Below are 23536 nucleotides of genomic sequence, written 5' to 3' on the forward strand. Positions count from 1 at the left end.
AGGGATTCCTCAAGGTAGCGTTCTGGGGCCTGTTCTTTTTCTGGTTTTCATCAATGATCTCTCCGACTCTGTAGAAAATCCTCTATATCTCTTTGCTGATGACTCCACCCTCTGCCGTACCATCGGTCATCCCTCAGACCGGCAAGCAGCAGCTTCTTCGCTCACTGCTGATCTGGAAAAAATCACAAACTGGTTCAACACGTGGAACATGTCTTTCAATCCGGACAAATCTCACACTCTCACGATGTCTCTTCGAAAGGACCATTTAGAATCCCCCCCTCCATTCTCTCAACAATCCTCTGGAAGAAGTTCTTTCTTTCAAGCATCTGGGTCTCACTATCTGCCATGATCTTTCCTGGGAAAGCCACATTTCAAACCTCGCCTCCAAAGCCAGTCGCCGACTGGGAATCCTCCGTCGTGCAAAGTCCTTCCTCGGCCCACCTGAGCTCCTGACCACTTACAAAGCTTTTGTCCGCAGCCTGATGGAGTACTGCTCTCCCCTCTGGGCTGGTGCTCCTGCCTCCCACCTTTCTCGGCTTCACGCTGTAGAAACCAAGGCATTTCGGATCATTGGCATCTCCCACGATGAGGCTAAATAGTTGGGCCTCTCACTCAATCACTGCAGGTTGGTCAGTCGTCTTTCTGTCTTCTACCGTCTCCTCTCCAGCCTCGCCCCCCTGCTCTCTCTGTGATCTGTCCCCACCACATTTCCGCAGGGCGCTCAAGGTCCGTCAACAACCCCCTTCTGGTAAAACTACAAAAATCACGAATCACTGCTCACCTTCACTCTTTCATTCCTCTTTTTTCCTGCCTTTGAAATAAACTCCCACACTGCGTTCAATCCCATTCTTCCCTCCAGGCCTTCAAAACACCTGTTCACCAACACCTCTTGTTATCCCACATCCAAATCCTCGATCTTTTCTACCCCCGATAATCCACCCAAACCCACCTCCTTCAAATTCCCTGCTTTCCTTCCTGAAAGTCCCTGTAATGTCCATCCTCTATTCCCCATGTTTCCCACCCAATCCCTCTCCCTTCCACAGATCTCCAAATGTCTCTGTTCCCCACTGTTTTGTCCTTCCCACTCCCTCCCCTCCTGTCTCATGCCCCCCTTGATGTGCGTTGTGTGTTAGCTCTTATACGAGCCTCGACAAGGTATACAAAATTGTAATCGCTTCAGCGTTTGTTGTGCATGGCTCGTGAAAAAAAACAAATAAGAAGTACAATTTTGCATTTTAATGATCTCCTGATTTATAGTTTATCATCTTTATCGACCTTGGTAGTTATGAAAACACTTGAGATCGAGAATAAAAGCTACTTCGTAAAAGCTTATTAATGTACTCTACAGCAAACTTTTCAAAGTATAATTTGTACACACGTACCTCAGAAGTGTAGAGTGATGTAATTACAGATTTACAATTTAAAAAGTTGGCTCACACTGAGTCCTTCTTTAGACAGCACAGGGGAAGTATTCTATGAATACCATGTAGTATTTTTCAAGTGATTCTTAACCATTGAGAGATGAGGCCAAAAATGATATATAGCACAATATCTCAAAACGTTGTGGACGAGTTATGACAAAACTAGGTGAATGAGTTGGTTTGATGACTATAACAAGCCAATTCGAGTGTGGTCCAAACTCCTTCGTGACCGACAATCACCGGAACAGTTGTTGTTCCGTACAACTCATGATCCCAATAAACATCCCATTATCGAGTACTTTAACTTTTCTGGTACTGTAATATTCCTGGAGGAAAAACTTATAAATATAAACCAGATTTTAAGAATTAGTCAGCAGTTAATTTTCTGGTTTTATTGTTCAAACATCATGTTCAAATCTAGTGATGAAACGTCCCTGCAGATGAACATCGAATGTAACTCAGCTGAAGCTTTATTAAATTATTTCATGCTACAATGTGATTTCAGTAGTTTTTACCTGAAAATGTAAAAACCTGAACATTTCGCTTTAATAAACATCTAATTATCTCCATTTCCCCATCACACGATGGTTATTTGATGTGATTTCCCAAACTTGATTGTAGGTGTTGTCCACAATTTGCTATAGTCCTCCAAACGTAATGGAGTATTTTCCACGTATATCTCCACACCTCTTTCTATCATCTGGAAATGTGTACAAGTGCCGACGACAAACGAAGAACAAGAAACATCATAGACATCCAAAATATTTGTAGAATTTTTTTGCTTGATAAATGGGAACCAATAAGAGACCTTTCGATGCTAGATGTTGTTGTTGTTGTTGTTGTTCGTCTTTCGGCTGCTCCCTTTAGGGGTCGCCACAGCGGATCATCCGTTATGATCCGCATACTGATTTGGCACAGGTTTTACGCCGGATGCCCTTCCTGACGCAACCCTGGTCGCCTCTTACGACACAGGGATAAGGGTTGGGTTTCGCCATGATTCCGGGCTGCCATACACCCTCTCATAGCGCGGCCCAGCGCAGAGCACCCGTCCTCAAGCGATCCTCCAACCCAAGCCTCCGAGTAGCCGGATTACAGGCGCACCTTTCGATGCTATATCTAAGCTTATAATTGAGTTTCACTGGGAAGGAATATGGAAAGGGATGTTATATTTTGATTTCCCTCATTAACCATCTAATTGATGTCAATGATTCATATAATAGACTTCTTTCTCATGTCATTTTGTTTTTCAGATTGTTTCAATTGATTAGGGTGAACTGTGTGAGAAAATGGCAAAACGAGTTTTGAGCGGTGATTAAGTTTTCACAATCAAGTGCAGTAGACTGGAGGAGAGGTAGTTAAAAAAACAAAACAATAAAGAGGCCACTGATTTGTCTATAATGTGAGAGCAACACACCTTGTGCTTCACTCTCATCATGGAAGATTCCAATAATCTTGGGAGCTTTAGATTCTAAAAAATGCAGGAGAGACATATATGATGTGACAGCCAACCCATAGATGAGAGCAGTACTCCAATGAGCTTGTGGGCTGCGAGTAGTTCTGATTTCTCAAAGAAAGGCTTGGAATGATGGAGGATGTTCAGTCTGTGGCTGGCTTTGGAGCCAGCTTTGCGATTTGCTTGGTCATAATTGGTCAAAAGAGGTAAAAACTGGTGGTGAGGCTGAGAAGTTCAACCGCTTCCAGTGGCTGACCCTGCAAATGGATATGTGTGTTCGTTTGCCCTAACCTACAGAGTGACAGGGTAAGAGAAATATTTTTCACCATTGAAAAACATGTTCCATTTATCAGACCAGCAACATATCAATTGAAGATCAGCGAAGAGAGTGACATAGCTGATATCCACCACCTGTCTGCCAGCGGGATGGGATAATGTTGAATACAATGTGGAGTCATCGTTAAAAAGGATTACAGTTTTTCTGGAGTATCAGAAAGGTAGCTTATTGAGGCAATCCAGCCATTTGTGGGAGGGGTGAAGAGATCTGTGGGAGAGAAGAGGACAAGGTTTCCTTGATATCAATGTGTTAATTGTGAATGGAGGAAGTCATAAATTCAATAATGGTGGCCACCTAGCATGCCGGAGAGGATGCTGAAAGCTTGGCAAGAAGATCATGAGGATGCAAGACTGTTTCAAGTGCCTGATGATGTGACAAGGAAGATTGTCCTGACTGCTTGTTTGTGATGTCGTGCCTGCAACCATTGCTGGACAATAAGCAGTACTTCTCTAGAGTTTAGTGACTGTGATGGAATCAAACTCATGATGGTGAGAAATCAGGCTGCTTGTAAGCAGCAAAGACTTGATGTCAGCAGACAGCAGTAATGATCGATTGTATGACTTTGCATATAATTGGAAGCTTGCTTGTCTGTCGTTGGCATGATCTGTTTTGCACCCTTCTTGTGGATGGGACTGATGTTTGCTGAGGTCCTGGCAGACAGGAGGTGGCCAAAGGGGAAAGACAGGCTGAATCGTGGAGATGCATTGGAGAGGTAACTGCAATACAGCAGGATTTTAGAACATGGGCACTGATGCCATCTGGATCCATCACTGAATCAGGGTCGAGGCTTGACACAGCTTTCTCTATATTCCCTGGGGTGAGGACATAAAGTCCAGTAGACATTGAGTATATGGGGGAGGGGGGGTAAGGTGGATACAGAATGGGTTTTGTTTTGTATACATGAATGAGGCTCGTGGATGAGATGAAGCAGATTAGAAGGGAACAAAATGGAAAGGAGAAAACACCAACAGCAGAGTAGTATAGAGAAAGAGAGTGTGATATCTGGGAGAGGCGGAGAAGGACGCATTGGGGGTGAAGAAGCTCCACTCAAACTGAATGAGATGCAGCAAGAAGAGGAAGGGAAAAGTGGGGATGTAACAGAAAAGGAACAAACCAACTGACAACTAACAAATAAGAAGAGGTGAGGGAGAGGGCGAAAAAAAAATCACAATAACTTGGAAAAAGGGAGTGCTTGGAAATGAGGCCACTTGGGGGTTGACACGATCATGAGTATGGATAGGGGATGACCTTAAGTAGTGGTGAACAGTTTTCTTGAACCCTTGGAGGGAAGAATGGGATTGAACAGACTGAGGAGGTTGGTTCCAGAGATGAGAGAAAAGAATAACAAATGAGTGGAGGTGAGCAGAGTCTACAGATATGCCATTTGAGGTGACGAAGGTGATGGAGGGGGAGCATCCAAAGAAGACAGATTGACAAGCCACAACCATGATTTTGAGGAAATAGAGATTGTTTGGAAAGTTTTGCCTTGAGAATTGCAGGATTACGTGTTCTGGCTTGCCTCGGAATGGACACACACTTGTTAGAAGCCTAACAAAGTGATTTAAAGTTAATATCAATCGGGTTTTATTTTCGGGGAGGGGGGGGTGTAAATATCGCAACTATATTTTTCAAGCATTGAAACAAAAAAAAGTCAACTGCACCAATTACATCATGCTATTTCACATCAGATAGTTATAAAATGAAAACATTATAGGGCTAAAGAAAAATCCACAATGTGGACACATGTCCATTAATATGTAACCCTTTAAGAACAAAAGGATAAGTGTGAGAGCTTCAGTAACCACGTTATTGGGAACTTGTCTTCACGAAGAAGATAACTTGGGGTTTTTGTGTACAAACAATATCGGTTTCTTTTCAAACAAGCAGTTCATTTTGAAAACTTCGGAAACTATAAGTTCTGCTTTGAAAGTGTCTAGAAACGGTTTCTTTTCAAACAAGCAGTTCATTTTGAAAACTTCAGAAACTATAAGTTCTGCTTTGAAAGTGTCCAGAAACTAAAAACTTGTGAAGCACTGGACCATCTTTTTCAAAGTTCATTGAGCTGTGTGGATTTATATATTTTTAGCAATCTGCACAGAAACCAACATATCAAACTACTTTGAATGACAAACAAAATATGTTGAAGTTATAATAATAATAATAATAATAATAATAATAATAATAATAATAATAATATCTGGAGAGTTCGTACAACACCTAACCCTGCACTGTCTTGAGAAAACGGAGATGGGAAGGGTCCTTTCAACTATTGCTTTGCATTTGTGAACACGTTCTATATTAACTTAGTTTGTGAACTTTGAATAACAGGTGTGAGGGCAACTATACGAAGCCAACAGGTCAAACTGAACAGTCTAGAGCTGAACCTTCTGCCAAGTCTTCTCACAGTAACTGACGATTTTGTATTGATCTTTGAGAAAAAAATATTTTGGACAAAGTTAGACCTGTTGTTGCATCACGATGTCCGCCATTTTGTCTGAATCGCATGCTTACTCCGCCCTTCGGGCACGTGGCAAATTTGATTGATCAAGATGGCATAACATTTTGCCCACGCACTGTTAAACTGGAGATTTTTGGATGTGCAAATCAGGTGATTTGTGTTCAAATATATAATTAAATTGAAATAAAACAAAAGTTATAAAGACCGAAGAAAAAAACCCAAAATAAAACATTTACCGCCATTGAGGCACCGTCTTCTACACCACATTATTTAACATGTTAAATTAGTTCTTCGTGCGTGTTGTTTGTGTGCTTCATGACGTCGCTAAAAACAGCAAATTTCCTGTTTGGAATAATTTTCAAGTTTTTTTTGATACTGCAAGGCAGGCTGACTGGCTGAAGCAATTGCTTTAACCCTCTCAGACGCATGCGTGATGAGGATGAGACTCGGGACATAAAATCTGGCAAATTCAGAGCTCCAGGTTCGTGTTCTGATCCATGTTCAGGTTTGTGTTCTTGTGTTCAAAATATAAAATTCAATTCAAATGAAGTAGTTCCTCGATCATAGAAATACGCTGACAGACAGACAGACAGACAGACAGACAGAGTGAATCAATTGCTTAACAACAATTTGCGCTATGCGCACAGGGTAACAACACCTTCATGATCCATCCTACTTCACAAGCAGGGAATAAAGAAGAATAACAGAAACTCGCACAGTTAGAACGAGAAAATCTACATAAAGATCATAAAGTTCTTGATAAAAGTCTATGGTTTATGATCTGTGTACCATAAAATGTATACTATAAACACTTTTCCATTATATAGGGGGATGGATGAAAATAGAGACATTTCACGTACGGAGAAAGGAGTGGAATAAATACTATATGTTTCCAATACATAGACAACGTAAAGAGAGTCTGCTATGGAATAGGGATCATGTGGTTGAGTAAGAAAACTCCTGATGAATCTCCACCAAGAATGACTGCAGGATTCATCAATATAATTATATTTTAACAACTCTTTATTATTTACGAAAAATTATTATTTTAAAGAGAAAACACTCACCATCAACACGAACGTTTGTATCTTTTCCTGTTCCTGCCTGGAATCCATCATAATTCCATCTGCTGAACCAACCTCCCCACATATAGAACTCAAAACGACACTTATACATCCCCTGATCCTCCATTTTCAGATCTCTGATCCTCACCGATCCGTTTCCCATATTTGAGTTTCCCAAACTTTGAATCCTCCCTTTGAAACTATCACGCATGACATTCTCGGAGCTTTTGAAGATCACGTTGGGTTTGCCACTGTAGAATTTGTACCAAATAAAAATAAAATCCTTTATGTTGTTTCCTTCATTGTGACTCAATTGGCATGGAAGAATCAAATCATCTCCACGCACACCGATCACCTCCCGTTCGACACAAAGTTTAATTGTCCCTACTTTTGTACAGACGTCCGTGGTCTGGATCTGCAATCCTGAAGGGAAAAGAGTTTGAGACATAAAATTGATCAGGATATGAGTTCAAAATTTCAGAAAACGTTTGATTCAAAAACAAACAAACAAATCAAGACAATAATTTTTCTAAATATTATATTTAGTATTTATTGAAATTCGTTTTTAATCTCCACTAATAAATGTGTGTGTGTGTGTGTGTGTTTGTGTGTGGGTGTGTCTCCTCCAACACTCCAAAACCATGATACCAAGGTCAGGTCAGGTATGGGAGCATGTGCCAGAACAGCACGTCGCTGCGTCCACTTTCCGCCGGTACTCCAGGGGCCTCCGTCTGGCCATCCCCCAGGCAGATGCCAGGCCCATCCCCATCTCCTTGAGATGATGGTCAACCTGTTGCAACCATGAGGCACGTGGTCGAACCACTGGCCTCCTCCACTCATGAGACTCCCTCGCTGAGAGAATCTGGTGAGCAGGATCAGAGTCAGGAAAACGAGCCACATGTCCATACAGCCGCAACTGACGCTCACGGACTATGCAGGTAACAAATCTCATCCGAGTCTCTCTCAGCAACCACTCGTTGGACACAAAATCCGACCAGCGATAGCCAAGGATTCTCCGAAGAGACCTGGTACCAAAGGAATTAAGTCTCCGTCTCAGATCCTTGGTCAGAGTCCAAGTCTCGCACCCATAGAGCAAGACTGGAAGTACCAAGGACCTGAAGACTCGGACTTTCGTCCTCCCGCACAGGTACCGGCAGCGCCACACCCCATGATCCAGTGAATCCATGACTCCCCAGGCCCGACACAGACGTCTATTGACCTCTGACTCGCAGCCAGCAGAGACATGAATATCACTGCCAAGGTAAGTGAATCTCTCCACGACCTCAACATCCTCACCACAAACAGACACAGACAGGACAGCAGCATCCAAGATGTCACGGAAAGGCTGGATCTTAGTTTTGACCCAAGAAACCCGTAATCCCAACGGCTCCGACTCCTCATTCAGCACCTCGAGGGCCCCCAAGAGGATGTCTAAAGTCTCCGCAAAGATGACTGCATCATCTGCAAAGTCAAGGTCCGAGATCTTGACATTCCCAAATGATGCACCGCAACTTGATCTCTCCGACATCCTCCCTAGAATCCAGTCCATACAAGTGCTGAAAAGTGTGGGGGCAAGTACACATCCCTAATGAACTCCAGTAACAACTGGAAATAAGTCAGAGATGGTACCACCACACTTCACAGCACTCTCAGTACCAGAGTAGAGTTCAGACATCAGATCGATCAGTTTTGGTGGCACCCCACGAAGACCAAGGAATCCTCCAGAGGACATCCCGATTCACTGAATCGAACGCTTTACAGAGATCAACATAGGCTGCAAGCAGCCCCTGCCGAAACTCTCGTCTGCGTTCGGTGAGGACACGTAGTGCAAGGATACGGTCAATCGTTGACCTCTTTGGTGTAAAGCCTGACTGCTCTGGACGCTGGTGCTCAAGCAGATGGTGGCGAACCCTATCGAGAATTATCCGAGCAAAGACCTTGCCCGGCACTGAGAGCAGCGTCACCCCTCGGTAGTTGTTGCAGTCTTAGCGATCACCCTTCCCTTTCCAGAGAGGGACAACAAGGCCCCTCTTCCAGTCAGTTGGGATGATGCCTGTGTTCCAGGCAGAGCACAAAACTGCATGCAACAACACGAGTGCAGCATTTCCACCAGCCTTGAGAAGTTCGGCATGGATGCCACAGATCCCTGGAGCTTTGCCCCGTTTCAACTGGTTCACCGCAGCCCGTGTTTCCACAAGCGTAGGTGGACCACAGTTGATTCGAGGGTCAGCAACAGGGATTGTAACACCCTTGACGTCCAACTCGACAGTTGGGGGATCAGCCTGGTACAACCGCTCAAAGTAACTGGCCCAGCGGGCCTTCACTTCAGACTCCTCTGTCAAGAGCCTACCACTCTCTGCTCGAACTGTAGTGCTCCGAGGGATGGGCTTGGATGAACGTAATGCGCGAATTCCCCTGTAAGCGGGACGAGAATCACCTGTCCACAGGTGATGCTCTACCCCCTCACAGATTCCTCGCACATAGGCCTCCTTGTCCACCCTCAGTGCACGTACAGTTTTACGCCTCAGCTCCCTGAACAGCTCAGCTCTGCCATTCAGCCTGGCCCTGCGACTCTGGTCAATGGTATCCAGTGTCCCTTGAGAGACAAAATTCTTCTTTGCCCTGCGGTGAGCTCCAAGGCATCCACCGGCAACATCAAGGATGGTGGTCTTGAAGGCGCTCCACAACTCTTCAGGACCCCCCAAAGCACCCAGACCCCCCAAGTGTCCACTCAGCCTGTTCGCAAACTCCTCAGCTACTCTCTCATCCCTGAGCTTGGCAACAACCAGCCTCGGCTGGGATGGTACCATTCTCCAGGATTTAAGGTGCAGCTTTAGAGTTGCTACAACAAGCTTGTGGTCAGTATTGAGGAACTGAGCACTCTGGTAGACCCTGCAGTTCTGGATCATCCTCCAACAACCGTCAATGAGGACATGGTCAATCTCCTTTGCCACACCGCCAGCGTTGGAATACCAAGTCCAGCGATGAGCTTGTGGGCGCTGAAACCATGAACCAGCCACCCTAAGTCCATGACTTCTTGCAAAGTCAAGGAACTTCGTGCCATTCTGGTTCATAGTTCCTGACCCATGGGGACCAACACACACCTCATAACCGTCCCTATCAGTTCCAGTCGATGCATTGAAATCCCCCAAGACTAGAAGTGTATCTCGTCTGGGGCACTGATCAACCACAGACTCGAGTGTGGCGTAGAATGCATCCTTCACGGTGAGATCACTCGCCTCAGTCGGAGCATAAACAGAGACCAGGGAAATGACACCTAAGGAGTGACGAATCCTTAATCTCATAATACGCTCGTTGACCGGTGTTACCTCAATTATCATTGGGGTCAGCTTATTGGACACAGCTACAGCAACTCCTTGGGTATGGTAACCATCAGAGCGACCAGACCAATAGTAGGTGTAACCACCCACCATTATCTTGCCGCAATCCTGTCTCCGAACCTCAGAGAGAGCTGCAATCCCGATGTCCAAACGCCTGAGCTCAGATGATAACAGAGACAGGTGATCATCCTCTCTTAGAGATAGGACATTCCAGGCACCCACCCGAAGGGACCGCCTCAAGTTAACCCAAGGAGACCGCCGTCTGGTGGACGACACCTCAGCACCACTCCGACACACTCTCCCGCAATCTGACCCAGGGATGTTACCCCGTGGTTTCCCTCCTATCAAAGATTGGGGGTCCCGAAGGCTTTGCCCCAATCCCGTCATCCGGTGAGCTGCCCTGCGAAGGGAAGCTGCACAGGAGGTACTCCCATGGAGTGGGTTTTCAGATTTTTTTGCGTTTTTGCGTTTTGCGGAATGAAGGGTTTTACGGTGGCCGGAGTGCAAATCCTGCCACCAACCTCCTAATAAGAAGTGACCCAACTGCAGGAGGACGTCCGCAGACACAGTTGGGCACTAGATATGGATGGCCGTTGGCTCACAAGGAGCTCCTCCGCCCTTTGACAGGTTTTGTTTTTAATCCTGCTGGGTGTCCATATCCAAACACCCTCCTCACCAGAAAACCTGGTGGAGGAGACGGTTTAGTCGCCGACAACCCGACCATGGAACAGGTTAGTACAGGTTTACATGGTACCTGTAGCAGGTCACAAATCGAACCTGACCTGACATACAAGGGGGCCCCTTATATACCTGACATACCTGACATACATGATACCAAGGGGGGCCCCAAAATTTGCATGCACACTATGAGAACTATCTCCCCCACCCCTCATTGCTCTCTTCTCCTCGCTCCCCCATTACTCCTTTCCCCACCTCCCTCCTCCCCCCCCCCACCCAACTGCTCTCTGCCCTGCTTCCCTCCTCTCTCTTCTCTCCATCCTCTCTCCCTTCTCTCCCTCCTCTCAACCTTCGCTCCCTCTCATCACTCCCTCTCCCCTCTCCTCTCTCCCTCCCTCCTCTTTCTCCTTCTTTCTCTCTCTCTCTCTCTCTCTCTCTCTCTCTCTCTCTCTCTCTCTCTCTCTCTCTCTCTCTCTCTCTCTCTCTCTCTCTCTCTCTCTCTCTCTCCATCTCCGCTCTCTCCCTCTCCTTCCTCTCTCTCCCCCACCTCCCTCCTCTCTCCCCCACCTCCCTCCTCTCTCCCCCACCTCCCTCCTCTCTCCCTCCCCTCCCTCCTCTCTCCCTCCCTCCCTCCTCTCTCCCTCCCCTCCCTCCTCTCTCCTCCTTCCTCTCTCTCCCCCACCTCCCTCCTCTCTCCCTCCCCTCCCTCCTCTCTCCCTCCCCTCCCTCCCTTCCCTCCATTTCTCGCCTTCGCTCCCTTTCCTCCCTCCCTTCCCTCCATTCCCTCCCTTCACTTCCTCCCTTCCCTCCCTGCCCTCCTCTCTCTCCCTCCCTCCCTTCCCTCTTCTTTCCCCCCTTGATTAATATTCCCGTTAACAAAGCGATGAGCTGTATTTGGCAGTTTTGAATAAAGCACTCCATTGCTCTCTCTCCTTCCCTCTCTGCTTTCCATGTCATTATGGATTTTTTTGTTAACTCTTTATGATTCAGTGATCTGTGCCAGTAATATACCCTTTGTAACATATTACTCTGACTCGTAATTGCATTGTTGTTGTAGTTTATTAATTGCATTGTTGTTGTAGTTTATTAATTGCATTGTTGTTGTAGTTTATTAATTGCATTGTTGTTGTAGTTTATTAATTGCATTACTGTTGTAGTTTATTAATTGCATTGTTGTTGTAGTTTACGGATGCGCTTATTTGTGAGACACAGTGAATTGACATCGCGTCAATATACGCAGTTTCCGCTTCCTGCTCGATCGAGTCTGATGGAGTTCGTTACAACTTTTACATGATATGAGTGGCTCAAATCGATATCCCTGCATTCAATACCAAGATAGGTTAAAAGTGGAATCAGAGAGGTGGCACAGTACTGATGGGTTTACAGTGGAATCAGATAGGTATCACAGTACTGATAGGTTTAAAGTGGAATCAGACAGGTGGCACAGTACTGATAGGTTTAAAGTGGAATCAGACAGGTATCACAGTACTGATAGGTTTAAAGTGGAATCAGACAGGTATCACAGTAGTGATAGGTTTAAAGTGGAATCAGACAGGTATCACAGTACTGATAGGTTTAACGTGGAATCAGACAGGTGGCACAGTACTGATCGGTTTAAAGTGGAATCAGATAGGTAGCACAGTACTGATAGGTTTAAAGTGGAATCAGACAAGCATCACAGTGCTGATAAGTTTAAAGTGGAATCAGACAGGTTGCACAGTACTGATAGGTTTAAAGTGGAATCAGATAGGAAGCACAGTACTGATGGGTTTAAAGTGGAATCAGATAGGTATCACAGTACTGATAGGTTCAAAGTGGAATCAGACAGTTGGCACAGTACTGATGGGTTTAAAGTGGAATCAGATAGGTATCACAGTACTGATAGGTTTAAAGTAGAATCAGACAGGTAGCACAGTAATGATAGGTTTAAACTGGAATCAGACAGGTATCACAGTACTGATCGGTTTAAAGTGGAATCACACAGGTGGCACAGTACTGATAGGTTTAAAGTGGAATCAGACAGGTATCAAAGTAATGATAGGTTTAAAGTGGAATCAGACAGGTGGCACAGTACTGATAGGTTTAAAGTGGACTCAGACAGGTAGCACAGGACTAATAAGTTTAAAGTGGAATCAGACAGGTAGCACAGTACTGATCAGTTTTAAGTGGAATCAGAAAGGTAGCACAGTACTGTTATGTTTAAAGTGTAATCAGACAGGTGTCACAGTACTGATAGGTTTAAAGTGGAATCCGACAGGTATCACAGTACTGATATGTTTCAAGTGCAATCAGACAGGTAGCACAGTACTGATAGGTTTAAAGTGGAATCAGACAGGTATCACAGTCGTGATAGGTTTAAAGTGGAATCAGACAGGTATCACAGTACTGATAGATTTAAAGATGAATCAGACAGGGAGCACAGGACTGATAGGTTTAAAGTGGAATCAGAAAGGTATCACAGTACTGATAGGTTTAAAGTGGACTCAGACAGGTAGCACTGGACTGATAGGTTTAAATTGGAATCAGACAGGTAGCACAGTACTGATACGTTTAAAGTGGAATCAGACAGGTAACACAGGACTGAGAGGTTTAAAGTGGAATGAGACAGGTATCACAGTACTGATAGGTTTAAAGTAGAATCAGACAGGTAGCACAGTAATGATAGGTTTAAAGTGGAATCAGACAGGTGGCACAGTACTGATAGGTTTAAAGTGGAATCAGATCGGGCGCACAGTATTCATAGGTTTAAAGTGGAATCAGACAGGTAGCACAGTACTGATAGGTTTAAACTGGAATCAAACAGGTATCACAGTACTGATAGGTTTAAACTGGAATCAGACAGGCAGCACAGTACTGAAAGGTTTGAAGTGGAATCAGACAGGTAGCACAGGACTGAAAGGTTTAAAGTGTAATCAGACAGGTGTCACAATGCTGATAGGTTTAAAGTGGAATCAGACAGGTAGCACAGGACTGATAAGTTTAAAGTGGAATCAGACAGGTAGCACAGTACTGATCAGTTTTAAGTGGAATCAGAAAGGTAGCACAGTACTGTTAGGTTTAAAGTGGAATCAGAAAGGTAGCACAGCACTGTTATGTTTAAAGTGGAATCAGACAGGTGTCACAGTACTGATAGGTTTAAAGTGGAATCAGACAGGTATCACAGTACTGATAGGTTTAAAGAGGAATCAGACAGGTAGCACAGGACTGATAGGTTTAAAGTGGAATCAGACAGGTATCACAGTACTGATAGTTTTAAAGTGGAATCAGACAGGTAGCACAGGACGGATAGGTTTAAATTGGAATCACAGAGGTAGCACAGTAATGATAGGTTCAAAGTGGAATCAGACAGTTGGCACAGTACTGATAGGTTTAAAGTGGAATCGGATAGGTGGCACAGTACTCGTCGGTTTAAAGTGGAATCAGACAGGTAGCACAGTACTGATAGGTTTAAAGTGGAATCAGACAGTCATCACAGTACTGATAGGTTTAAATTCGAATCAGATAGGTAGCACAGCACTGATAGGTTTCAAGTGGAATCAGACAGGTAGCACAGGACTGAGAGGTTTAACGTGGAATCAGACAGGTATCACAGTCGTGATAGGTTTAAAGTGAAACAGACAGGTAGCACAGGACTGATAAGTTTAAAGTGGAATCAGACAGGTAGCACAGTACTGATCAGTTTTAAGTGGAATCAGAAAGGTAACACAGTACTGTTAGGTTTAAAGTGGAATCAGAAAGGTAGCACAGCACTGTTATGTTTAAAGTGGAATCAGACAGGTGTCACAGTACTGATAGGTTTAAAGTGGAATCAGACAGGTGTCACAGTACTGATAGGTTTAAAGTGCAATCAGACAGGAATCACAGTACTGATAGGTTTAAAGAGGAATCAGACAGGTAGCACAGGACTGATAGGTTTAAAGTGGAATCAGACAGGTATCACAGTACTGATAGTTTTAAAGTGGAATCAGACAGGTAGCACAGGATGGATAGGTTTAAATTGGAATCACAGAGGTAGCACAGTACTGATAGGTTTAAAGTGGAATCAGACAGGTAGCACAGGACTGCTAGGTTTAAAGTGGAATCAGACAGGTAACACAGTACTGATAGGTTTAACGTGGAATCAAACAGGTAGCACAGGACTGATATGTTTAAAGTAGAATCAGACAGGTAGCACAGTAATGATAGGTTCAAAGTGGAATCAGACAGTTGGCACAGTACTGATAGGTTTAAAGTGGAATCGGATAGGTGGCACAGTACTCGTCGGTTTAAAGTGGAATCAGACAGGCAGCACAGTACTGATAGGTTTATACTGGAATCAGACAGGTATCACAGTGCTGATAGGTTTAAAGTGGAATCAGACAGGTAGCACAGGACTGATAAGTTTAAAGTGGAATCAGACAGGTAGCACAGGACTGATAAGTTTAAAGTGGAATCAGACAGGTAGCACAGTACTGATCAGTTTTAAGTGGAATCAGAAAGGTAGCACAGTACTGTTAGGTTTAAAGTGGAATCAGAAAGGTAGCACAGTACTGTTATGTTTAAAGTGGAATCAGACAGGTGACACAGTACTGATAGGTTTAAAGTGGAATCAGACAGGTGTCACAGTACTGATAGGTTTAAAGTGCAATCAGACAGGTATCACAGTACTGATAGGTTTAAAGAGGAATCAGACAGGTAGCACAGGACTGATGGGTTTAAAGTGGAATCAGACAGGTATCACAGTACTGATAGGTTTAAAGTGGAATCAGACAGGAAGCACAGGACGGATAGGTTTAAATTGGAATCACACAGGTAGCACAGTACTGATAGGTTTAAAGTGGAATCAGACAGGTAGCACAGGACTGATAGGTATATAGTGGAATCAGACAGGTAACACAGTACTGATAGGTTAAAAGTGGAATCAAACAGGTAGCACAGGACTGATAGGTTTAAAGTGGAATCGGATAGGTAGCACAGTACTGATAGGTTTAAAGTGGAATCAGACAGGTAGCACAGTAATGATAGGTTTAAACTGGAATCAGACAGTCATCACAGTACTGATAGGTTTAAATTCGAATCAGATAGGTAGCACAGCACTGATAGGTTTAAAGTAGAATCAGATAGGTAGCACAGTACTTATAGGTTTAAACTGGAATCAGACAGGTAGGACAGTACTGATAGGTTTAAAGTGGAATCAGATAGGTAGCACAGTACTGATAGATTTAAAGTGGAATCAGATACGTAGCACAGTACTGATAGGTTTAACGTTGAATCAGACAGGTAGCACAGTACTGATAGGTTTAAAGTGGAATCATATTGGAAGCACAGTACTGAAAGGTTTAAAAAAGAATCAGACAGGAAGCACAGTACTGATCGGTTTAAAGTGTAATCACACAGGTGGCACAGTACTGAGAGGTTTAAAGTGGAATCAGACAGGTATCAAAGTACTGATAGGTTTAAAGAGGAATCAGACAGTTAGCACAGGACGGATAGGTTTAAAGTGGAATCGGACAGATATCACAGTACTGATAGGTTTAAAGTGGAATCAGACAGGTAGCACAGGACTGATTAGTTTAAAGTGGAATCAGACAGGTAGCACAGTACTGATCAGTTTTAAGTGGAATCAGAAAGGTAGCACAGTACTGTTAGGCTTAAAGTGTAATCAGACAGGTGTCACAGTACTGATAGTTTTAAAGTGGAATCAGACAGGTATCACAGTACTGATAGCTTTCAGGTGCAATCAGACAGATAGCACAGTACTGATAGGTTTAAAGTGGAATGGGACAGGTATCAAAGTAGTGATAGGTTTAAAGTGGAATCAGACAGGTATCACAGGACTGTTAAGTTTTAAGTGGAATCAGACAGCTATCACAGTACTGATAGGTTTAAAGTGGAATCAGATAGGTCGCACAGTACTCATAGGTTTAAAGTGGAATCAGACAGGTAGCACAGTACTGATAGGTTTAAACTGGAATCAGACAGCTATCACAGTACAGATTGGTTTAAACTGGAATGAGACAGGCAGCACAGTACTGATAGGTTTGAAGTGTAATCAGACAGGTAGCATAGGACTGTTAGGTTTAACGTGGAATTAGACAGGTAGCACAGTACTGATAGGTTTAAAGTGGAATCAGACAGGTATCACAGTCGTGATAGGTTGAAAGTGGAATCAGATAGGTAGCACAGTACTGATAGGTTTCAAGTGGAATCAGACAGGTAGCACAGGACTGAAAGGTTTAACGTGGAATCAGACAGGTAGCACAGTACTGATAGGTTTAAAGTGGAATCAGACAGGTATCACAGGACTGATAGGTTTAAAGTGGTATCAGACAGGTATCATAGTACTGATAGGTTTACAGTGGAATCAGACAGGTAGCACAGTACTGATAGGTTTAAAGTGGAATCATATTGGAAGCACAGTACTGAAAGGTTTATAATGGAATCAGATAGGAAGCACAGTACTGATCGGTTTAAAGTGTAATCACACAGGTGGCACAGTACTGAGAGGTTTAAAGTGGAATCAGACAGGTATCAAAGTACTGATAGGTTTAAAGAGGAATCAGACAGTTAGCACAGGACGGATAGGTTTAAAGTGGAATCGGACAGATATCACAGTACTGATAGGTTTAAAGTGGAATCAGACAGGTAGCACAGGACTGATTAGTTTAAAGTGGAATCAGACAGGTAGCACAGTACTGATCAGTTTTAAGTGGAATCAGAAAGGTAGCACAGTACTGTTAGGCTTAAAGTGTAATCAGACAGGTGTCACAGTACTGATAGTTTTAAAGTGGAATCAGACAGGTATCACAGTACTGATAGCTTTCAGGTGCAATCAGACAGATAGCACAGTACTGATAGGTTTAAAGTGGAATGGGACAGGTATCAAAGTAGTGATAGGTTTAAAGTGGAATCAGACAGGTATCACAGGACTGTTAAGTTTTAAGTGGAATCAGACAGCTATCACAGTACTGATAGGTTTAAAGTGGAATCAGATAGGTCGCACAGTACTCATAGGTTTAAAGTGGAATCAGACAGGTAGCACAGTACTGATAGGTTTAAACTGGAATCAGACAGCTATCACAGTACAGATTGGTTTAAACTGGAATGAGACAGGCAGCACAGTACTGATAGGTTTGAAGTGTAATCAGACAGGTAGCATAGGACTGTTAGGTTTAACGTGGAATTAGACAGGTAGCACAGTACTGATAGGTTTAAAGTGGAATCAGACAGGTATCACAGTCGTGATAGGTTGAAAGTGGAATCAGATAGGTAGCACAGTACTGATAGGTTTCAAGTGGAATCAGACAGGTAGCACAGGACTGAAAGGTTTAACGTGGAATCAGACAGGTAGCTCAGTACTGATAGGTTTAAAGTGGAATCAGACAGGTATCACAGGACTGATAGGTTTAAAGTGGTATCAGACAGGTATCATAGTACTGATAGGTTTACAGTGGAATCAGACAGGTAGCACAGTACTGATAGGTTTAAAGTGGAATCATATTGGAAGCACAGTACTGAAAGGTTTATAATGGAATCAGATAGGAAGCACAGTACTGATCGGTTTAAAGTGGAATCACACAGGTGGCACAGTACTGATAGGTTTAAAGTGGAATCAGACAGGTATCAAAGTACTGATAGGTTTAAAGAGGAATCAGATAGGTAGCACAGGACTGATAGGTAAGAAAATTGTGCACTTTGTGATAAATACTTGATATTTTCACGGCGTCTCTTTGTGTTCTTTGATTTATTTTCAAATGTGCAGCCATCTTGCCTTTGACCTTTAATGACCTTTAGAGGTCAATGACCTTGGACAATGACAATTTGCTACTTTAACACCATGTATCACAGTAACATGATCACAAATCCCTAAATTACAAACTTTTTAGGTGATTTTATGTTTCTCTCATTGGATTTCCGGTTCAGAGTTTGCTGCAGGTTGACTCAATTGTCAGATTGTCGTGTCATTCTGTTATATTTTTGTCCCTGTGTTGCTTGTTGTGTTTTCGTCCAATTTTATTACTTAAATCATACCTTATTGTACTATATTGTCAATTCCGTGTCCAGTTGGCTCTGGCCCACTCCTAGGATAGGTAGCACAGTGCTGCAGCCAAATCTTTTCTGTTTTGAAGCCACGTTTCTCGTTACATTTTTTTTCTCCCAAGTATTGTTGCTTCAAAAAATAAATACTAACAAAAAACTTATCTTTTTCATTCCAATACCCCATCTTCAATCCATTTGTAATTCCCTCTGCCTATATTTCCTGTACTTCATTATTTTATCAATATCTCCAAACTGAATATCAATATCTTCATTCCACCCACCCCGGTCCCATATGTACCATTATACTCACAGTCTCCCCCTTTCTCGCACCCCCCAGCCTTCCCCCCACCCTAATCATGCACCCTTCCAATGCCTCCTCCTGTGTCCCTAAGTGTTCGAACCTCAAACATCCGAGGCCACTGTTCCAACCAGCAGATATCTCAATCCAGGCCGCTGCTGATAAACTGGATATCATCTGTTTAAAAGAATCCTCCTTCCCAAACGACTTCCCTGGCACCTAACTGTATCTCCTATTGTCTCCTGTCTCCTGCTATTGTCTCCTCAAATTTCTTAGGCCTGATCCTCACTGTGGCGGTGGAGTTGCACTTTTGTGGTATACATAGTCAAGGCTCGTGGAAGAACTAGAACATTGAACGGACCAGGACGCAACAGAAAAACGGTAACAGCACAGAGAGAGTGGAGTGGGTAGGGGGAGAACACTACCAACAGAGTTGAAGGACAAAAATAGAGGGAGACTTGGACAAATAATAGGTGTGAGGAGGAATGAGGGGTCGGGGAGGACACACAGACTGAAGAAGATGGGTACCGAAGCAAACTCTCAGGAAGGAAAAACAGGACATTTGGAAGGAGGAGGGATTGGGGGTGGGTAGGGGGTGTTTATGGGAGTAGAAAAAAAATCATGGTTTTGGATGGGGGAAGATGTGAGATGGTGGTGAACAGCTCTCTTCAAAACCTACAGGGAAGAATGAGATTGAAGAGAATGTGTGAGTTGGTTCCATAGGTGGGGGAAAAAGAGGTACGAATGAGTGGAGGTGGGCAGTGATTCTGTATTTTAGGAATTTCACCAGAAGGGGGTTGGTGGTGTATCACATGCACCTTGCAGATACCTGGATGGGGTCAGACCATGGAAAGATTAGAGTGAAAGACCAGAAAGAAGGCTGTAGATAACATTAGAGGTGGTAGAACTTTACACCAAAATTAAATTTCTTACTGGCCATGTATTGATTTTACACCAACCAACCCCCAGGAGTACCTTTTGTTGTGACTTCCCCCCTGCTCCCCCATCTTCTCTCTCTGTGTGTTGTCCTGTCCTCCAAACAGTGATGGCTCCATCTACATCTCTCTCTAACTCTAAGACAACATGAACAAACTTTTAACCACTCATCCCATCTCTCTCTCTCTCTCTCTCTCTCTCTCTCTCTCTCTCTCTCTCTCTCTCTCTCTCTCTCTCTCTCTCTCTCTCTCACTCTCACTCTCACTCTCACTCTCACTCTCACTCTCACTCTCACTCTCACTCTCACTCTCTCTCTCTGTCTCTCTCTGCCTTTCTCATATGTGGTGATTTCAATTGTCACCATATAAATTGCCAGGGTGTTGGTACCTTTCTAATCAACATACCACTTCAGTAAAGTTATGCTGTGACTCCATCGGGCTGACTCAATCTGTGAACTCTCCAACTCGGATTTCTCCGAATGCAAATCCTCCTTACTGGACTTGGTGATGACAAACTTCCCTGCAAATGTCTCTTGCTCTTCCTCTGCTCCAAGTGGTTCATCTGATCATATGCTTGTGAGAGACAACATATCTCTGGCCTCAGAGGGATGCCTGGTGAGGATGGCAGTTCACTCGGGCAGATTGACAGGGACTGCAAGCTGCCATCTCACGCAGACTAGTCTCCTATATCGACCACATATAAAATGAATTCAGCCTGGTAAGTCTTCCACAGAAACGAAACCTGTGGTGAGGCAGTTCCTCTGAAACAACTTGTCTTCTACTCCTGTAAGGCAAACCCAACTGAAGGCAATCTCAGATCATTCCACCAAGCCCGCAACAAGTGTGTCCACTTTCAGAAGAGCCAGAAAACAGCACCGGTAGGACCTCAAAATTAACTTTCAAACTTGTCTCCCTCCTCTAAAAGCTGTCGGTGCCTCCTTGTTAAGTCAATTTCTGGTTTATGCTCCCCTTCCATTCCTCCCCTCACTTCAAATGGCACCACACCCATCTCCTCTCATAAGAAGGCTGAATACCTCAATTCTGCATTTGATTCCAAATCTTGTGTCCCAATCACCTCACTCCATGCACCCACTGAACCCAGTCTCACCAACTGCTCCTGAACTCTGCCTTTTGTACCCGAGAAAGTGGAGAATTTTAGATCAACCCTCTATGCTCATTCTGCCACTGGACCAGAAGACATCAGCTCATGTCCTATAAACATTCCCTGTTACTCTTGCACATTCTCATTCTGCTCTTTTCACCCTAGAATTTGCCCCAGGAACTAGGACACTTCCATCTCCTTGGAAATCGGCCAACTACACCACATTACAGAAACTGTAACGGCACTCAGTAGAACACATACCCCCACCAGGCTGAACATTTTACATTTCTTTCCCACTGATAAGCCAGATCTGGATTTGGAGCAAAATCGAATCGGCTTGTTTTTGTCACATAACAAACTCACCCACCAAGTTTTGCCTTAACACGTCCAGAACGTTTTGAGATATCATGTTATTCAGTATATCGTTTTGGCCCCATCTCTCAATGGTGAAAAATCACTTACAAAATTCTTACTTCTGGATCCGGATCCGGATCTTCACCAAAATCGAAGCATTTATTCATTGTCACATACCCAATGACTCCTTCAAATTTCTTCTGGATCTGTCTACAATTTTTCGAGATATCATGTTCACAGACAGACAGATATACAAACAGCCAGGGGTGAAAAAATAGCCTCTGTTCACCTTCAGTGGCAGAGGTAACAATGTAAAAAAGCTGATCCTCTTAACTTCAGACCTATCAGCTTGCTTCTAATCATCAGCAACATCATGGAATCCATTATTGCAGTTGACATAAATCCTTCCTTTTCTCTAATGACCGCATCTCAGATTATCAATTCGCATTCAGACCAGATCACCCTATATTGGACATGCTGCTTGAACTCACCAAACAAAGGAAGGAGAAATTCAATGTCAGAAATGATATCAGGCTGTCTCCCTAGACATATATTGAGCTTTCATTGCAGTCTGCCATTCTCTTTCTCTCCAAACTCTCTGCCTATGGCATCCAAGGACAACTCAACACATGGCTTACTGACTTGCTCTACTATCAGAGCAAACATGTGGATCTCCATGGAATCCTTTCATCTCCTCTCCTGGTCAAGGCTGGAGTGCCACAAGGACTGTTCTTGGCCTTATCCTAGTCCAAATGTTCATTAACGATCTTTCTGACTTTCTGGAAAATTCTCTTTATCTATTTTCTAATGACTTCCCCTTCTGCAGTGACATACATCATCCTTAATAGAAGCAGGCAGCAGCCTCTTCCATCTCTTCAGACTTTGACAAAATCACAAGCTGGTCAAACAATATGTCTCACATAGTGTAGTAGACAGTAGAAAAATCGTGCAAATTATGATACAAGCATCAAATTTGGCATTTCTGTTCTGCAGGGCTTTCTGATCAAATCTGCCCAATTTGCCATTTGAAAATACAGATTTTGAAAAATTTGAAGAAAAAAAAACTTCAAAAAAATTTGAAGTCACAGCTGGCTGAAATTCTTGAAGCGCAAGAGAACATCCCAGACAGAGAACCAAGGGGAGATGCAGTCATCATTGATGGCTCAGCACTTATCAATGCCCTACCTCCACGCACTTCATAGATATTTGATGACTATGCTAACGAAAACATCATCCCAAATGTGGAATCCTATGGTGCTAGGTACGAGAGGGTGGACGTAGTGTTTGATGTGTACAAGAAGTCAAGTCTGAAGTCCGAGGCAAGGTCGAAAAGGGGGCAAGGAATCAGAAGAAGAGTGACAGGAACCAGTAAGACCTCAAGTAACTGGAGAAGCTTTCTTATAGATGACAGCAACAAGACTGAGCTGTTTCACTTCCTTGTGGAAAAGACATGTGAAGCACGGACGACAAGCACAGTCATTGTCACAAAAGGAGAAGATGCCATTAGCAACACAAGGAAGTCACTGGATGCTGTGTCACCATGTTGTCACGAAGAAGCTGACACTCGAATATTTGTACACGCCAGGGATGCAACGATGGATGGTAGCAAGACCATTATCATTAAGGCTAATGACACGGACGTACTAGTCATAGCAATATCTGTACTGCCATCCTTACAGGAACTAGGTCTTGAGAACATGTGGATTGCCTTTGTCCAAGGAGCCAAGGTGCGATGGATTCCAGTCCATGAGGTAGTTTCTGCAATAGGGCCTGAGAAAGCTAGAGGGATCCCATACTTCCATGCGTTCACTGGATGTGACGTCGTGTCTGCCTTCCGCTGTAAAGGGAAGAAAACTGCATGGCAGACTTGGAACGTCTTTGATGATGTTTCTGAAACATTCACCAATCTCAGCCAGCATCTAACATTGATTCGTGATCTTGACTTTTTTGAAGTACTTTTTTTTTTCAAATTTTTCAAAATTTGGAATTTCAAATGGCCAATCAGGCAGATTTGATTAGAATCCCCTGGAGAACAAATGTGCCAAATTTGATGCTTTTATCATCATTTGCACGATT

The 23536-nt window shown here is 43.6% G+C and overlaps 1 protein-coding gene across 2 annotated transcripts in view; it reads right to left on the reverse strand.

The window, feature by feature from the left end:
* Positions 1 to 23536, reverse strand: part of LOC147011562 (immunoglobulin superfamily member 10-like) — a 127879-nt gene that overhangs the window by 36402 nt on the left and 67941 nt on the right. Inside the window, exon 9 of one of the 2 annotated variants that reach the window (XM_085857035.1) lies at positions 10137 to 10170. In XM_085857035.1, the coding sequence (XP_085713161.1) occupies positions 10137 to 10170 (34 nt within the window). Of the gene's footprint in view, positions 1 to 6736; positions 7157 to 10136; positions 10171 to 23536 lie in introns of both variants that reach the window. The other variant, XM_085857034.1, reaches the window with a different exon arrangement.

This window comes from Eptatretus burgeri, chromosome 15 (assembly GCF_056783735.1).
Source record: "Eptatretus burgeri isolate ZD-2024b chromosome 15, Ebu_testis_v1, whole genome shotgun sequence".
NCBI lineage: Eukaryota > Metazoa > Chordata > Myxini > Myxiniformes > Myxinidae > Eptatretus > Eptatretus burgeri.